Raw genomic sequence first — 20,094 nt, 5'->3', positions numbered from 1 at the left:
CACATTATATCCACTAGATAGAGCCGATGGCCATAGGAAAAAAGCATATTAGGCAAATTACAGGGGAAGGGAAAGGGCTTTTTCTGAGATCAGGTCCCCCATGGCAATTTTTTAGTAATTTGGAAAGCTGACCTCCAGCCTTCTTTTCAGTCTTGCACAGTTGTACGGACTCCTGTCCTGTACTGAGGGATCATTTTTTTTAATGTATCAAGATGTTTACTTACACGTGAATGAGGTATTCATATTCCTGGTAGTTCTTCGAGAAGTATGTCTCAATCAGTTTTTCAGTTCCACTCAGAGCTTCATGACCACATCCACAAAACAAGGCCACCCCAGTGAAACAAAGGATGGTGGCAATTACAGAAGCGGTTGGGATGCCAACCATACAACGAATGCAGCCATCGTGCCAGCCTGTAATAAAACCACAACCAAGGAAAATATTAGTATTCTCTGTCTTGTATTGCGTAATTTGTGCTTCTTATGTTATTTTATTTACATTTCCTTCATTAAATAAAGTTCTATTGAAGTTTGGTACACTTTTCATGTTGCTATTTTTGCTGATTTTAGATCATATTCATTTTTTTTTTTTACTTTTAACATTATCTTGTTTAGTTAATTTTAGTATAAGATGAGAGGAAGTAGAGTAAATATTAGTCCTCATAAAGGTACATCTATAGACTACACTTCTCTTGAACAAGACAAGCCTCCAGCCTGTGACTGGACAAGGAGTAGGCAGCAGTACTTTGACCAGTTCCCTACTCATCTCCATCTCTATCTCTTAGGAAATTGATGTGTTAATCCTTATTGGATTACCGACCCCGATGGATTGGTCAATAGGTCCCCACGTCCCTTCAAACTGTTGAAATCATCATCATCATTTATCTCATATGACTTCAGTAGGACCTCTATGATGCCAATAGCTTGGTTTTACTTTACATATCGATAGCTAGGGATGGAATAGTTGGAAATTATGAGGAATTTATCATATTTATTTATACGAGAGAGAAAAAAAAAATCACAAATACACAAACTAGCTACAACTAATGGACATTTTTTTGGTTGTTTTTGTGCATGGCGATGTTAGCTACAATTAACATATCACATGGAAATATTGGGAAAATGTCCCTGTTGATGGATTTGATCTGTTCCAGCTCTAGCCACTTTAACACAGGCACTATTAAAGGGAATGATCTCCTGTTTGATGGTGCCAGCATGGTCCCAGCTGTCTTCATGAGAAGATGGAGCCTGCAAGGAAAGTGCGGCTAAATGCCAATGATTGGGCTAAATTCCTCCCTTTGACCATCAATGATAGGGCTACATTCTTACACTGACAACAATGATGGGGATATCCTCCCCCCCCACTGACCACCAATGATAGGGCTACAATCCTTCCACTGACCACCAATGACAGGGTTTTTTTTCTTCCACTGAGCACCAATGATGAGGTACACTCCCCCTACTGACCACAAATGGTGGGGCTACATTACGCTCACTGACCACCAATAACAGGGCTACATTACTCCCACTGACAACCAGTGATGGGGCTTCACTCCTCCAATTGACCACTATTGATAGAGCAGTATATTTTGACAACCAAGGATGAAGCACTGTTTCCTTCACTGACCACTGATGGTGGGGATACATTCTGCCCACTGACCACCAATGGTGAGGCTTCCACTGACTATAAACAATCAGCACCAACAGTCAACTATGACCACTGACGCCAATGAATATTTTAATCCCACTGTCTAATGCCAGTAGGGTATTTTATACTCTTACTGACCATAGCTCTGCCCCCAAACCATCAGATGGCCAGTGAACTGGGCCTTTGCTTAAGAAGTTTGGGGACCCCTGTTATGCGTTTTTGACACATACTGATTTTAGAATATACCATAAAGTGCAAGGTGGGAATTTAATATTACCAGAAGATATTTTTGAGCCTCCTGCTTGAATCAGTGAACTGTAGGAGGAAGGCCTTTACATTTTTGGTTAGTGTCAGGAAGGGCTAGCCAATATCCAAGATGGCGGCCGAAGAATTCAAACACCTCTGGTGCATCTGGGCTCCCCTGTGCACGCAGGTGTGCGCGCACGCGTGCGCATGAGAACCCAAGACCTGACAGCTTGCCTCCTGTGCGCATGCATGCATCAGCACGCACATGCCTGCACTCGGTGACAGCTTTGATGCCCAACACCCTATTTAAACACTGCCAGTGCACAGACTCAGTGCTGTCTGCTCTACAGTGTTCCTGCTACCTAAATCTTGTTACCTGTTCCCGTTACCCCGACCCGGCGTGCCTGTGAAGATTCCTGCTATCCGCCTGCACCCGACCCAGCTTGTCTGACCACTGCACCTGCCTGCTCCTTCTGCTACCTCGCTGCCAGACCATTACCGACCCGGCCTGTATCCTGACTATTCTTCTGCCACCGCATCTGCTCCTGACATGTCTGCCAGTGTATGACCTGGCCTGCCTGTACCATCCCTCTCTTATGCCTGGAGAATCCTGCTGAGCTACCACTCCTCCTACAGCTGTTTCGGATTCCACGGTCTGCAACCAATCAGGCACTCATGCGACTCTGCACTCCTGCGCTCCCTGTCTGCTCTACCGGGGGGGGCTCAAGTCACAGGTGTAAGAGAGGCCATCCACTGCATATCAGGCTCTACCATCAGGTACGTGTCAGTTAGTGGGAAGAACCTTCTTTACAGATGGTTAAAGATGATCGCTGGTTTCAGTGGTTATTTAACTGAAAGGTTATTTCTCAAGCAACCCCTAGCAACCTCTGGAGGAATCCTAGAGTATTTGTCAGGGAACCCTCAGCAACCTCTAGAGGAATCCTAGGATATTTCTCAAGGAACCCCTAGCAAACTCTGGAGGAACCCTAGGGTTCCATGGAACCCTGGTTGAGAACGACTGGTGTAGAATGAATTTGTATAATGTGGCTATTTACAATACCCTTCACTGGAACTCAATCATTTTGAAGGAAAGCTGCATAATTTTGGATAGTAAAGCAGCTTTGCAAGGAACCACTAGCAACCTCTGGAGGAATCCTAGAGTTCCATGGAATCCTGGTTGAGAAAAGCTGGTCTAGAATGTATTTGTATAACGTAGCATTAATAATAATACCCTTCACTTAAAACACTAACAAAATCATTTGGAGGTAAAGCCACATAGTTTTGGACATGTAGTAAAGCAGCTTTTTGAGAAACTCCTAGCAACCTCTGGAGGAATCCTAGGGTTCCATGTAACCCTGGTTGAGACTTGTGGACATGTAGTAAAGCAGCTTTTTAAGGAACCCCTAGCAATCCCTGGAGGAATCCTAGGGTTCCATGGAATTCTGGTTGAGAAAAGCTGGTCTAGAATGTATTTGTATAATGTAGCATTGACAATGCCCTTCACTTGAAACACTTTAATTACATAATTTGGCGGCAAAGCACATGTAGTGAAGCAGCTTTGTAAGAAACCCCTAGCAACCTCTGGAGGAACCCTAGGGTACCAAGGAACCCTGGGTGAGACGTTTGGACATGTAATAAAGAAGCTTTGTAAGGAACCCCTAGCAACCTCTGGAGAAATCCTAGAGTTCCAAGGAACCCTGGTTGAGACTTTTGAATATGTAGTAAAGCAGCTTTGGAAAATAGTAATAGTAAAGTAGTTATTTAAAAAAAAGCCATAAAAAAAGTGTCAGCAATGTAACCATATCCCAGCCATGAAAGTTAGCCTTATAGTGGAGTATTCATAACCAACTACATTTTTGTTCTAAGTCCCGCAGGTGACACTTAGAAAACAAACATTTATATTCTTTTGCCGCAGTGTCACCCATGGTGCTAAACAAGCAGATGCATCTTTACTATGTCACCTAAACATTGATCCTTTGTTTGTTGGCATACTTTATTTCTGTTGAATAATGCCTCATGCAGAGCCATCGCAGTACAGTATACAGAAACTATATTCATAACCTGCACACAATATAGAACACACCCACATATAGTCACACAAATAGACAATTAGCCTCTGTACTGCAAACAAAAGACTGATGTACTGCGGCCAGGCATACCCTGACACTGATTAACACTTATTACTCCCACTGCATCATATGAACGCACAGAATATTGCGCAACGCCACCGATAAATGCCCCACATTGTATAGTGCTGCAAAGTAATTTAAGACCCGAAAAAAAAGAATTTGTTAATTTTTTTTCTTATCTGTTGGTTATGTAATTCAAGTAGGGTCATCCCACATTAACACCCACCATGTCTGAGACAATATTGTGTGCTGTTTTAAGCTCCACTACCAAATATGATAAAAAATAATGACATCAGTGTATCAGCCATAGCAATCAAAACTACAAATTGTTTACATGGTTTATGCTGCCTTAAAGCTGACCTCCAGCCTTCCCTTCAGTCTTGCACAGTTGTACAGTTCTCATCTTGATTTCACTGCACAATGTGAGCTTTTCACAGTGTGCTTTGGCAACTGCAGATGGAACCTGCCTCATTTCCTAGGAATCATGTAGCACCTTTCTCCCCAGTTTAATTGCCCCTGAAGCTATGCATAGCACCCTGCAAGACCCTTCCACCAGCTGTGATCTGCCTGCAATATATTATGGCCGCCAAGGATGAGGAACCATTGATTGTGGGGTCACTGATCAACAGTGATAGGTCTACATTTCTCCCATTGACTGCTGATATATTGCCCCATCACCACCAGTGAAGGGGCAATATATTCTGGCCATGAAGGATAAAGCACAATTTCCTCCACTGGCCACTGATGGTAGGGTTACATTCCTTCCACTGATCAATAGTAATATTGCTACATTCCTTCCATTGACCAACAGTCAACACTGACCACTGATGGTGGGGTTACATTACATTGACTAACATGGATAGGGCTACATTCCTCCCATTGACCACCAATAATGGGGCTACATTCCTCCCACTGATCAACAATCAGCACCAACAGTCAACAGTGACCTCTGATGGTGGGGTTACATTAATTACATTGACTAACATGGATAGGGCTACATTTCTCCCATTGACTACCAAAAATGGGGCTACATTCCTCCCACTGACCAACAATCACCAACAGTCAACACTGACCACTGATGATGGGGGTTACATTTCCTTCACTGACCACCAGTGATGGGGCTACACTCCTCCCACAGACCACCAATAACAGGGAAATATATTCTGGTCACCAAGGATATGGAACCATTTCCTCCACTGACCACTGATGATGGGGGTTACATTCCTTCCACCAAACAGTGATGGGGCTACAATCCTTTAATTTACCACCAATAATGGAGCTACATTTTTTCTACTGACCAACAATCAGTATCAAGGGTCAACACTGACCACCGATGATGGGGTTAGATTCCCTCCACTGACCGCCAGTGATGGGGCAATATATTGTGGTCATGAAGGATAAAGCACCATTTCTTCCACTGGCCACTGATGGTGGGGTTACATTCCTTCCATTGATCAACAGTGATAGGGCTACATTCCTCCCATTGACCACCAATAATGATGTTACAGTCCTCCTACTGGCCAACAATCAGCACCAACAGTCGACACTGACCACTGATGGTGGGGTTACATTCCTCCCATTGACCACCAATAATGAGGCTACATTCCTCCCACTGACCATCAATCAGCACTAACAGTTAACACTGACCACTGATGAGGTGGTTACATTCCCTCCACTGACCAATAGTGATGTGGATACACTCCTCCCACTAACCACCAATAATAGGGAAATATATTATGGCTACCAAGGATGAGGCACCATTTCCTGCACTGATCACTGATGGTGGAGGTTACATTCCTTCCACTAATCAACAGTGATGGGGCTACATTCCTCCCATTTACCACCAGTAATGGAGTTACATTTCTTCCACTGACCAACGATCGGCACCAAGAGTCAACAATGACCACCACTAATGGGGCAATATATTATGGCCACAGAGGAAAAAGCACCATTTCCTTCACTGACCACTGATGGTAGGAGTGACTTGAACCAAGTGGCAAAGCCAGTAGTCAGAGATCACATAATGTCAGAACAAGTGGAGTGAAAAAACGAGGCCAAGATAGACAATATAAGCAGCAATTAAGGTCCTTCCAAGAACAGTAATAAAGGTCTTTCCTGCAAATCAAGTATTTAATACTTGCCAATCTCGTTTCTGCCATTCTTCTGCTTTGGACAATTCTGGAAATGTTCAATGTTGGCGTCCTCCACTGTGCTCTGTGGTTTTATCTGCCGGCAGGACACAGTGGTGTCATAGAAGCCAGTGGAAGGAACCACACAGAAGATAACCAACACACATCGACACTAAAGACCTTTAAGCAAAATGTATGCACCTAACTATTTTTAACTCTTAACATATACTTTTGGAGGGAATATAACATAGTAACATCATGGTTGGGTAGCATTGGGTTGCTACATTGCATAAATAAGTTTGACCTTTTTTGTACCTTGTCACCATGTTCCCATGAAGAATGAATACTGCAGCATCCTGAAATGCCATAAATGGCATTGATTTTGTGATTTTATGTTTTCACATTAAAATGAGGAAAGATCATTTTAGCACCACTGGTGACCTTAGAAACATTATCTAATTTCTAACTGACACCAAGTTGTTTCAAGTTGACTTTTATGGCTTCTGCCAACTTAACTTATTTATTTATATCTGTAAGTGATCCTAAAAACAATTGACATTATTTATGGTTGGAGCTAGTGTGACAGAACAATAAAACTGCACATTTTACAATTTTTGACCAACATTGAGCCCATTGTTCTCTTCTTCCTCCTCATACTCAACAGAAATCTGCTTCTTATACAAGACCATTGTCACAATCGTCTCCCCATGTTGCTACTGGTGTAGAATTAGAAAACATGCTATCAAATTAAACATGAAGAGTAAGGGATGGAGCTAAAAAATTAAATCCAATGCGGCTTTGGTCAAAAACAAAAAGCAGCCCTCTGTTTCCAACCACACCTGGCTAATCTGTTCTTTAATAGAAAAAACCCTCAGAAACCAATAAAAAGTACCTAAACCCACTATCACCTGATCTCTGGGGAGACCAGTGGTCTACAACGGCCTTCTATTCTTGTTTTTGATTTGGCCAACTGGTCCTGTGGCCAACCCTTGGCTGACATCACTCCTAAGCGCTCCATAACCCTGTGATGGACAGTTGTGGGCAATGTTCACCGCACTAGGAAGAGACTTTGGCACTGCAAACCGCACGGTCACAGACTGTTAACCAAATTGAAGTTTTCACTCTGCAGAAGAGCATTATTGTGTAAGGAAGACACCAGCTCCAGTGCTTTACATGATCAGGGCAACCCAAATACTGTGACTCTTTTTTCTTATCCTGCTTCCTGATATTCGTAGTCAACACTGGCAACTCCAGTCACTGGTCTAGCAACTGAAGCAGGCTTTCCGGTAATAGCCTCCACAAATTGTTTATTATCTTTAGTCCAGATATCATCTAAGAATGTAAAGTCCCTATGAAGTTATTCAGAACTGCTGAAATAGGTTGACCCTTTTTTAAGGTATTATGAGCAATACATTTTATATGGACTTTACTAGTAGTTTGGTGCTGTCTTTCTACTATATCCAATCCCCAATGGAGTATCTGGAAGAAAGGCATAAATTTCACCCAGTCATCCCCTTATCTCTTAAATTAATGCTCATTTGGCCAAGAGGTTGACGCAGTCACCACCAAGGTGGTTGGTAGGATCCACATTCTTCCACCAGCTATTGGAGTACATTGTACCCCAATGGAAGGTAGTAACTACCCAGAGACTGTCCAAGAGATATAAACCCATACTGACAAATCTCTCTGGCCCTTGCTGTTCACATGAGTCCACACCACGGACAATAAATTCAGCAGCAACATCCATTTAAACCATGAAGGGAAATCACTGATCTCTGGTGAACATCCATGGTGTTGCCAAACTTGATTCAGGAAAACCAGTTTATTTTTCTTACAAAATGGTCATCCTACTGAGTTTTAGAAATTGCACATAAAATGATATCCTCAGCACAATTGGCAACATTACTTCGGCCTCTGGATCATTTGTAAATTGATACTAAAGAACTTACCCCAATTCTGATCCATGTAGTGTGCAATTTACAACTATTGTATGGGCCGCTCTATGAGTAAGCCCCATCAGGGTGAAACATGTCAGTGGGGTGTGGCTACAGACGGGATTGTCAGTGTACAGGCCTTGAATAAGCTTGCTCTAAAGCAGGGGTCACCAAACTTTATAAACAAAGGGCCAGTTCACTGCCCTTCAGACTTTAGGGGGGGTGGACTGTGGCCATCAAAAGTACAAAATTCACCATCATTGGAAGGAACTGTGCCCTATTTTTGGTGTCATTGGGGGAGGCGATTGTGCCCTTCAAGCAAGCAAAGGGTCAGATCCGGTCCCCGGGCTGCAGTTTGGAGACCACTGCTCTAAAGCAATGATATTATCAGTTTAAAGCCTTCCTTGTACGGCTTTTGCAGAGCAACAGAGTGAAGACAGGCTCTCACAGCCGGAACTTGCTTTAACCTGAGCCAAAGAGGATAAGTAGAGTTTGGAGGGGTACCTCATACAGTTGATACTCTATTGGATTTGTTTACAATTAAACAACAGAAGGGATAAATCACTATTGTACAGGTAGGGTGTGTAATAGTATTTATCATTGAAACTGTCATCACGCCAACTGTGGCCCCAAGTAGCGTACCATAATATTCCCTGTGTAGCGGGCACAATACCCAATTTCGTTTAGTTAAAGTTATCAGTATGTTCCTGTATTAGATACACATGGAAATGCTCTAATACAGTTTGCTAGACCAAATAACATTAGCGAAAATAACATTTTTAGTTTAGGCATGTTGCCACTTTAATAGATATCAAATGAACCTCTCTAGATGGATCATAGCTCCCACACCCTTCCACTATGCCCTGAGCGCTGCACTGGTAGGGTTTGTCTTGGCATAAGATAAGTACTGAGTATATGAAGGCTCCTCTGAACAAGCAGGCGGTGGAAAACTTCTTAGTCTAGTAGTGGCCAAGGATACAGCTCTTACGCGTTTTACCCTTACAAGCCCTTTAAAAGAGGTGCCATTGCTTAGTTGCTATATGAGTAGACATTGGATCCAGTCCAGAGCAAACCACACCAATTAGTCAATTAATTGTATCTATTGTATACGTTGTAATGTCCAGTCTACCCAAGATGTTGTAGGGTCAAGGGATGAATACAAAGGCAAAGAATGCGAAAATGGAAATTTAGGAATTTTTGAAAAATAAGATATTGCAGTAAAACAATCTAACTTTCTATTTCATACATGTAAATATATGTGGATGCTGTTATTAAGTATGTAGTCGAATACCTATTTATTTGTGATAGGTTGATACTTTTTATCCTTCTTTAAAGGATCTGAGAAGGTTTCCATTTATCCAGGTCATGATATATCTAGTAGAAGTTGGCCTCATTAAACTAGGACATGTTCTGTAATGTTAAAGATATTTCTTTGTTTACCTAAGTAGTTTCTCTTGTTCCGTAAAACCAAACAGAATCAAAGAAACATTTTGAATAAGCAACAAACCATTACGGAAGGAGTCCGGTTGAATACGGCTATTACCGGATTCCATTCAAAGCAATTGCTTTGTACTTTGACATACAATAAATAACTATCATTTTTTTTCCAGGAACAGAGGCATGCCAATGGTGGAACACTTTCGAAAGCTTTACACAAAACAGCTTACTAAAAAATAAAGCTAGAGAAATAACTACCCAGGATGCTGAAAGGTCAACGAATGGAAAGGAAGCTAAAAGCAAAAATGTGGATGTTGTTGCAAAATTTCATTTTTAAAATTTTGTAGTGAAACAATTTTACTCTCCCATTCATACATTCAAATACAAGTGGATGCTGCTATTATGATGGAATATAATATCTATTTCCTTAGGATATGTTGAACTCAGATGGAATCTTTCTATCTTTCCTTCCAGTTATCTGTGGTACTCATTTATCCAAGTCATGGTATTAATAGTAGCCTAACACATTCAACTGGGCTTGTTCTGTAACGATGAAGAAACCTGACTGCTTATCCCAAATCTGTAAAACCAAATCATATCATATCAAAGAAGCTGCTTTGTCAAGCCACACACTATCTTTCTGTCAAGGTTCTCATTTATCCAGGTCAAGATAGTACTGGCAGTACCATTGTAGCAGTACTTAACTTGTTCTGCAATATTAAAGACAATTGGGCTACTTATTAGGGATGAGCCGAACACCCCCCCCCCCCCCCCCCCCGGTTCGGTTCGAACACTATTAAAGTCTATGCGACTTGAACGTTCGAAATCAAAAGTGCTAATTTTAAAGGCTAACATACAAGATATGCAACAGACAACACCAGCAATAAGGGGTATATTCAGGTGTATACTGTGCTGGAGGCACACAACACCCACTTTAACTCCTGCAGATATCTGTATTAGAGAACAACAGCAATAAAGGGTAGATACAGGTGTATACTATGCTGTGCTGGAGGCACACAACACTCACTAACTCCTGCAGATGCCTGTATTAGAGAACACCAGCAATAAAGGGTAGATACAGGTGTATATTGTGCTGGAGGCACACAACACCCACTAACTCCTGCAGATGCCTTTATTATAGAACACCAGCAATAAAGGGTAGATACAGGTGTATACTGTGCTGGAGGCACACAACACCACTTTAACTTTAAGATGCCTGAGAAAAGAACACACAGTCCCTGCCTATCTAGCGCTTTCTCTGCATGCCGGAACACACTACACGAGGCCGCCGCGCTGGCAGCCTTATAGACGAATGGCCGATGTTCGAGTCGAACACCGAGCTTATCTCTACTACTTATCCAAGTAGTTTCTCCAGTTCCGACCAAACTGAAACAAAGAAGCTTCTTAGATAAGCAACAAACCATCTTTCTGTCAAGGTTCTTCAAGATTTGACAAGTAATGTTAGTACTATTGTAGGAGTACTCGACTTGTTCTGTAATATTGAAGACAGTTGGCTATTTATCCAAGTAATTTCTCCAGTTCCATTAAAACCAAACTTGGACAAGCAACAAACTAATTCACTTTCAAGGTTCGCATTTCTCCAGGTTAAGATATTACAAGTACTGGTAGTACCATTGTAGTAGTACTCAACTTGTTCTGTAATATTGAAGTCAGCTGGCTACTTATCCAAGTAGTTTCTCTAGTTCCGTAAAACCAAACCGAACCAAAGAAGCTGCTTGGGCAAGCAACAAACCATCTTTCTGTTAAGGTTGTCATTTATCTAGGTCTTGATATCACAAGGGCTGGTAGTACCATTGTAGTAGTATTCGACTTGCTCTGTTATAGTGAAGACAGTTGGCTACCTGTCCGAGTTTCTCTGGTTTCCTAAAAACAAACCGAACAAAAGAAGCTGCTTGGACAAGGTCTTCAACATTACAGAACATGTTCAGTGGAGTGTGTCTAAAACTAGATACTGTTGGATGCAATTATTTTGTGCTTTGAGATACACAAAAATGATAACTATATTATTATTTATATATTTTTATTTCCAGGAACAGAGACCCACCAAAGGCAAATGTAACTGCTATCTGCCATTTTTATCAAGAGCCAATAAAATTGTCTTTAGAAAAATACCAAAATTGGCAGAAAGTTAAAAAAATTCTCTTGCCTTGATGAATGCAATGGTACAATGAATTACTTTTTTACAATGAATTAATTTTTACACGCACTCCCATTGAAGTCTATTGGGGGGGAAAAAATGAGTAACTCTGCCCCCCAAAAGAAGCTCATGTACTTTTTCAAGCAGCAAGCATCAGGTTAACATGTCTGGTGTCTAGTGTCCATGAGTTAAACTTCAAATCATGCTTCGGATTGCTGAGGTAAAGCCTTAGTAACACCCACTGTGTGTTTATATTAGAGGGCTGGCAGGCTGCCAAGTTTCTGAAGCATCAATAGAAAATAATAGCAAAAAAAAAAAACTTTGAATATGAATTTATCCACAATGCTTTTAGCTACAGAGGTAAGGGAAGACTGCTTGTTTTAAAGTGATTACAATACACTTTATTTTGCATAATTTGGGCACAGGTTCACATGCATCAAAAGATGCATCCTTCCCACACCCAAACCTCTCGCCTCCAAAATTCTGGATTGCACAGCCAGCAGCTGCACGGCTAGAGACCCAGCATGCACAAAGGCCAGCATTTCATTTAAATTTCATTTAATATACAGTGGAACCTTAGTTAACAAATAATGTGGTTAACGAGTATTGTGAAATACTCCGTTCCCTAGTGTTTCCGAGGCTTACCGAGTTCAGCCCAGCTGTCCCCGAGTATTTCCAAGGCTCTCAGGTGCCCCCCCCACCTCTGGTCACATGTGGTATTGCATGCAATAGAAGTCAATGTGGAACGAATTATCTTATTTTCCATTGACTTCTATGGGGAAACTCGCTTTGATATGCGAGTGCTTTGGATTAAAAGCATTCTCCCGGAACAGATTATGCTTGTAATCCAAAGTTCCACTGTATAGTTATTTTATTGCAACCAGCAAGAGGACTTGAGCCTCATTAAAAGCATGCATCAGTGATTTCAGTTTTAAGTAAAAGAGCTTTATCTTGCACGGAGCGGCGGCCTTTCTTCATGCAGGCTCAGTTTAATGACAAACTGGAATGCGGATTACATTGCATATAAAAATATTATTCTAATCAAGCAGACACATAGGGCTTGATTTGTACGAAAGGAAAACAGACTGAACTTTGCACAGTGCAGTAGCATTCTGCGAGAGCAGTTACTCCAGAGCTTAGTAAATGAGGAAAAGCTCTGCTGAATTCCATCATCCAAACGTATAGAAGCAAGAAGGCTGTCTTTTTTTACATTTTCCTTGCATGTGATTGGGTATACTTTGCAAAGTGAAGCTTTACCTCATTAAGCTCTAGACCAGCGATGGAGAACCTTGGCACCCCAGATGTTTTGGAACTACATTTCCCACAATGCTCCTGCACTCTGCAGTGTAGTGGAGCATCATGGGAAATGTAGTTCCAAAACATCTGGGATGCCAAGGTTCGCCATCACTGCCCTAGAGCAACTGCACTTGCAGAGTGCCATTGCACTTTTGCAAAGTTCCCAGTCTATTTGCCTTTAGTAAATCCACAACCTTAGGCTGGCCATACATTATACAATTTTCTTATTCGCTTTCCTTTAGATTTGCCTTCAATTATGTAGTACAAGTGCCTGCCTGATTGCATACAAAGGGAAAGTGTTTTGACCTCATATTATATGGTTTTTGGTAAAATCGAAAGAGAAACTGTAGAAGGAAAAAAAAAAAAAAAACATATGTTGTATGGCCAGACTAAGAACCACTTTGAGATTTCAAAATAAATAAATAATAATAAAAAAAGAACTAGATAAATAAAGATGGGTGGATGGATTGGATAGATAGACAAGATGGATGGATGGATTAGATAGATAGATAGATAGATAGATAGATAGATAGATAGATAGATAGATAGATAGATAGATAGATAGATAGATAGATAGATAGATAGATAGATAGATAGATAGATAGATAGAAAAGTAAAAAAAAAAAAGTAACATGACAAACAAAACGTTTGTATCTATCCTGATGTATTCAGAGAAATAGTTCTCAGAATAGTTAACAGTAACCTACATTAATTGTTTTTCTACCATAATAAAGATTTTTTTTAAATTACAAATATTAGAGAAAAAAATAAAATATATATTATTAATTATCATTAATATGCGTTTGTTCACAGTGTCACCCTGTGATACAAACTGCTATATATCTCACATTTTGAGTTTCCAATTATTATTATATGGTTTTTGGTAAATCTAAAGAAAAACTGTAGAAGAAAAAAAATGTATATTGTATGGCCAGACTAAGAACCACTTTGAGATTTTTAACCTAACATGACAAACAAAAGGTTTGTACCCATCCTGATGTATTCTTTTTTTTCTACCATAATATTATTTTATAATAAATATATTAGAGAAAAATATATATATATATATACACACATTTTTCTCTAATATAATAAATATATTAGAGAAAAATGTGTGTATATATATATATATATATATATATATATATATATATATATATATATATATATTTTTTTTTTTTTTTTTACATAATGGATTATTACATGTTCAAATAATTATATATAAAAATAATAATAATAATAATAATAATAAGACAGCACGGTAACAGATTATTATTATTTGTGTTGATGTGGGTACATGCGTTGATGTAGGTGAAAAAACAAACAAAAAAAAAACAGTACTTCCCATTACAGAGTTTATAATAAAGTCCATGTTAAGAACCATGGCTTTCAGCTGAAATAAAAGTTTGGGCCCAAAAAAAAAAAAAAAAGTGCTAAATTTATTTTATTTTTTATTTTATTTTTTTGTTTTTTTCATGGATCTGCAACAAAGTGTAAAAGCCCCCGGTTTCCAAACATTCCCACATTTCCCAATACTAAAAATAGTGACCCCTCTCCCTCCGAAATGATCCCCTTACTGGGGGAGATTTACTAGAGGAGTGCAAAATCAGCTTTCAGGTTTTTACTGTCAAAGCTTAACTGAACAAGCTGAAGTTAGAAGCTGATTGGATGTACCAGATTCTGAGTGCTCCAGTTTTGGTAAATCTTCCTTTTATTTCTTTTCAAATAAAAGAATACTAGATAGATAGATAGAAGGCAGATGGAGATGATTTGACTTACCCATGGTCTCAGAGATGGAGAAGAGGAGGACTTGATTCTTTTGCTGTATTTCCTCTCTGGTACCGACACTCTAAAGTGACTCTGTCCCCACCGTGCCACTTGAATTCTATGAATTTTTTGTGCCATGCCCCTTAACACATTCTTGTCTGTGATGGTCCAGGCGCTCGGATTATCAGTATTAAAGTGGTGGCATCCAATGCAATGGATGGGTTAACGCAGTCCAAGGGAGGGCTTCTGTTCTGGGGATGTCAGCTCTCCCCACCTCTGAGTTTTGGATAAAAAAGGGCTCATTGTGATCAGTGGGAGTCACTAGAGATAAAGTGCCCTTCAATCAGCCTCAACTCCATGTATGACATGCTTACTTCTCAGAATAGAAGGATGGAGCAATTTACACCCCCGGGCTCATGATATGTATAATTATAAGCACTTGAACATTATAAAATTTTAATACTTTACAGTTATATTAACCTCTTGCTTACCGGGTACCTAAACCCCCCTTCCTGCCCAGACCAGTTTTTAGCTTTCAGCGCTGTTGCACTTTGAATGACAATTGCGCGGTCATACAACACTGTACCTTGCACCGATAGGATGCACTGATAAGGAGACACTGATGGGAACTAATAGGCGACATTGATAGGTGGCATTGGTGGGCACTGAGAGGTGGCACTGATGGGCGGCACTGAAGGGCATTGATAGGTGGAACTGCTAGCTTGCACTGATAGGCACCGATAGGCTGCACTGATGGGTACTGATAAGGAGACACTAATGGGTACCAATAGGCAGCACTGATAGGTGGCATTGGTGGGCGCTTAGAGGTGGCACTGATGGGCGGCACTGAAGGGCATTAATAGGTGGTACTGATAGCTGACACTGATAGGCTGCACTGATGGACACAGAGGTGGCACTGATGGTCAGCACTGAAGGGCATTGATAGGTGGTACTGATAGCTGGCAGTGATGGACACTGATGGGTGGCAGTGATGGGCACTGATGGGTGGCAGTGATGGGCGGCACTGAAGGACATTGATAGGTGGCACTGATAGCTGCCAGTGATGGGCACTGATGGGTGGAAGTGGTGGGCACTGATCGGCACTGGTAGGTGACACTGATAGGCAGCACTTCTAAGTGGCGCTGATGAGGCACTGATTGGCACCACTGGTGGGCATTGATAGGTGGCACTCGGGGGCATGGATAGGTGGTACTTATGTACTGCTGGGCACTGATTCGTGGCACTGGCATGTGGTACTGGTAGGCACATATGAGGCGGCTTCGCCTCTTCCTCTTCGGGACCGATGTCCCTTCAACAGAAGCCGGTGGTCAGCTTTTTTTTCTTCTCACGGCGAGCATGCAAAGGGGAGGACGTTTATTGACGGCCTCCCTGCAAAGCAGATCCGTGCTGTAGCCGTCCTTCAGCTACAGCGTGGATCTGAAGGGGTTAATTTATAATACTTTATTGTTGTATAACGTTATATTGCATTATAATTAAATTATATAATACAAATTAATAATAATAATAATAATCACACTGCATGGTATTTGTACAGAAATTCATACAACCTCGTAAATGGGAAAAATAATTATATACAGTATTGTGCAAATGGGTGTGGAAAAAATGCTGTAAATGAAGAAGGCTTTCAGAAATAGAAGTGTTAATTGTTTAGGTAGGTTTTAATTTAGTTTAATAGTTTGCAGGTAGGTTGTTCAAAACATCCTGGAGAACTAACCACAAATCCTTCTGTCTCTTCATCCTCGACAGATTCCATGATGGTGAGATCAGGGCTCTGTGGGGACCAAACCATCAGTTCCAGGACTCCTTGTTCTTCTTTACACTGAAGATAGTTCTTACTGCCATTAGCTGTAAATTTGGTGGAAAATCATTTGGTGGAGGGAGGATTATGGTGTGGGGGTTGTTTTTCAGGGGTTGGGCTTGGCCCCTTAGGCCCAGTGAAGGGAACTCTTATGGTGTCAGCCATAGGAGTCGCCAAGGGGTGGCTATTGAGGCTGTAACCCCGAATCTGGAGCCCATAGCAGGGTCCCTGCCTAACCAGTGGGTCACGGCTGCGGTGGGCGGGTGGGCTGTATTAGAGGTGGAGGAGAGAGACGAGCGGGCGGACAAGCAGAGATGACATCTCTCTCCACGTCACCACTCTTCTGCCCTCAGAGCCAGGGCCACTTCAATGTGGGGGTTGCGGCAGGGAGCAGAGAGATTACATCATCTCTCACTGCCGGCCCCGCACCTCCGCTCTCCTGCCCTCACTAAATGGACTAGTGCTGCCAGCCTGCCACCAATGCATTGACAATGCACATTTGGTGGCACGGCAAGTGACAATCCACATCAGTTGGCAAGTGACGTGGCAAGTGACCATCTGCAAATGGTGGCAGGTGACGCGGCAAGCGACAATCTGTATCAGGTAGCAGGTGACGTGGCAAGTGACACTCTGCAAAAAAAAGCGAGTTTGGGGTGGAGGAACTTGACTGTCCTGATCTTAACCTGCTAGAACACCTTTGGGATGAATTTGAGCGGAGACTGCGAGCCAGGCCTTCTCATCCAACATCAGTGCCTGACTTTACAATAGTGCTTCTGGAAGAATGATCAAACATCTCCATAGACACACCCCTAAACCTTGTGGACAGCCTTCCCAGAAGAGTTGAATCTGTTATAGCTGCAAAGGGCGGAGCCAACTCAATATTGAACCCTACCGACTAAGACTGGGATGCCATTAAAGTTCAAGTGTGTGTAAAGGCAGGTGTCCCAATACTTTTGGTAATATAGTGTCATATACTAGGGCAGCCATTCTCAACCAGGGTTCCTCCAGAGGTTGTGAGGGGATCCTTGAGCTGTGGCTGATGAACCTGATTAACCGCCTCTTTGATGGTGCCTACAGAGTTCAAGGTTCAGCATCACTTAGCAAAGCCAGCAGCCTGACACAACATATCTTTTTAGCTGCCTTTAAGGGTGGCATTCTGAGCACCACTTTAAGGGGGGCGTTCTTCCTATTGGTCACCAGTAAAAAAAAAAAATCATCCTACATAAGTTGTACCTGTTTAGCTGCAGTCTTCTTTTGTCTACATCCGGTCAAAGTCCAGAATTCATAAAAGCTTTCAGAAAAAAAAAAAGGGTCAGAGATTACACACTGCAGAGCACAGTGCGGAAAGCGCTGAGAGCTGATTGGAGGTAAGAGACACCGCCCCCCTCCCCCTTTTCACACAGGAACAACGCTGAGTCTGTCAATCAGCTGGAGATCCTTCCCCTGTCACCATATTTCTCTTGGTCAGGAAAAATTTGTCAGAAGTGATTCATGCTGATAGAGGAAGGAGAAAGCAGACAGAAATGACACTTAGGCTGCATTCACACCTGAGCGTAGCGTGTGTGAACGTTTTTACCGGCGTTTTGTCGCGCGACAACGAGCGTTTTGTCACACTACAACGCGCGACAACGAGCGTTTTTTAACTTCGGCGTTTTTTTTTCAGCCAATAGGAAAAATATTTTTCATCTGCTTATTTTTTCTTGAGCAGATACAGCGTCAAAACGCCCGTAGAAACGCTCGTTGTCGCGCTAAACGCTTGAATCGAGCGTTTCCATTAGTTTCTATGGGAATGAAAACGCCCAAATCAGCCCAATTCGCGCGACAAAAAAGGGTCCGGAACTTGTTTGAGCTTCAGGCGTAGGGCTTCAGGCGACATGGAGTGGAGATGTGAACCATCTCCATTGAGAATAATGGATTTTTTCCCCTCCAGCGTTTTGTAGCTTCAGGCGTAGGGCTACAAAACGTTCAGGTGTGAACGGGCTGTTAGTGCTCTGGACTGAGACAAGTACACACTATAGAGAGATGTGCTTTGTTCAGATATCATGCCTGAGCTACAATCAATTTAAATTGATTCTGGAACTAAGTGCAATTGATTAATATGTTTGGAATAAAAAATAAAGACAATATAAAAAAGGCAATAAAATAGTAATATGCACATTTTTACGTCTTTTATTTTGTTTGCATTTCCTGCTTGAGCATGTGAAGGTCTAATGTTTATATACAGACTGAGAAATCAGAGTTAATATCTATTTTGTGGAGAAGAATTGGCCGGGCTGTGGTAAGGGACAGGCAGCTCCTGGCACTGCTTAGCAGGGAGAACTATACAGCTAAAATGAAAGTGTAGACTATGTTAGGAAGAGAGAGTAAGCCGAAAGAATTAAAGGACTCTGCCCCTAATGAATATAAATTTGCACACCCCTATTAACCATTTAGTAGAACTATGATGTGTATACATTTAGGACATTTAGTTTCCATCCTTCCCATTGGGGAGGATAGAAACCTTTGATTTGGGAGGCCAACACAACCAACAAGCCCTTTTCTGGCTGGGAAAAAAAGTCCACATCCGCATTGGTGGCCATGTTGATACCCAACCCCACTCAATGCTACCCAACCCCAACTAAATGCTACCCAACCCAACTAAACGATACCAAACCCAACCCAACTAAACGCTACCCAACCCCAACCCCAACTAAATGCTACCCAACCCAACTAAACGCTATCCAACCCAACCCCAACTAAACGCTACCCAACCCCAACTAAATGCTATCCAACCCCGCTCGAGCCTACCCAACCCCAACTAAACGCTACCCGACCCCAACTAAACTACCCAATCCCAATCAACGCTACCCAACCCCAACTAAATGATACCCAACCCCACTCGATCCTACCCAGCCCCAACTAAACGCTATTCAACCCCACTCGATCCTACCCAACCCCAGCCAAACACTACCCAACCCCCACTCAACGCTACCAAACTAAACGCTACCCAACCCCACTCGATCCTATCCAACCCCAACTAAACGCTACCCAACCCCACTCAAAGCTACCCCAACTAAACACTACGCAACCCCATTCAATGCTACCCAACCCCATTCAACTCTACCCAACCCCACTCAACTCTACCCAAACCCAACTAAACGCTACCCGACCCCACTCGACCCTACCCAACTAAACGCTACCCAACCCCACTCGATGCTACCCAACTAAACGCTACCCAACCCCAACTAAACGCTACCCAACCCCAACTAAACACTACACCAACCCCAACTAAATGCTACCCAACCCCACCTAAACACTACCCAACCCCACTCAACCCTACCCAACCCCAACCAACCCCACTCAACCCCAACACATCTCACCCCAACTCAACGCCACCCTACCCAACCCCGTACCTTTTTATCACCTGAGATCCCTCACCAATCCTTCCTTTCTCACAGCTGGCTACACTACACAATGCCAGGTATGTAACCCACTCATCTGTGACAGTGCTTGGAGCTAGCAGAAGATCGCTAATTCTGAGCACTGTTACATGAC

The 20,094-nt window shown here is 42.1% G+C and overlaps 1 protein-coding gene across 2 annotated transcripts in view; it reads right to left on the bottom strand.

The window, feature by feature from the left end:
* PLP1 (proteolipid protein 1) overlaps positions 1-14,908 on the bottom strand; it is a 52,566-nt gene extending 37,658 nt beyond the window's left edge. For both annotated transcript variants that reach the window (XM_077466148.1, XM_077466210.1), the window contains exons 1-2: positions 14,754-14,908; positions 225-411 (exon numbers count right to left, since the gene is read on the bottom strand). In XM_077466148.1, the coding sequence (XP_077322274.1) occupies positions 225-411; positions 14,754-14,757 (191 nt within the window). In that variant the 5' untranslated portion in view covers positions 14,758-14,908. The remainder of the gene's footprint in view (positions 1-224; positions 412-14,753) is intronic.
* Between the last annotated feature and the right edge of the window lie 5,186 nt (positions 14,909-20,094).

The sequence above is a fragment of the Lithobates pipiens genome, unplaced genomic scaffold (genome assembly GCF_037356315.1).
Source record: "Lithobates pipiens isolate NorthernLeopardFrog02 unplaced genomic scaffold, aLitPip1_a1.2 Scaffold_1, whole genome shotgun sequence".
NCBI lineage: Eukaryota > Metazoa > Chordata > Amphibia > Anura > Ranidae > Lithobates > Lithobates pipiens.
This window is presented reverse-complemented; position numbering and strand designations above follow the sequence as displayed.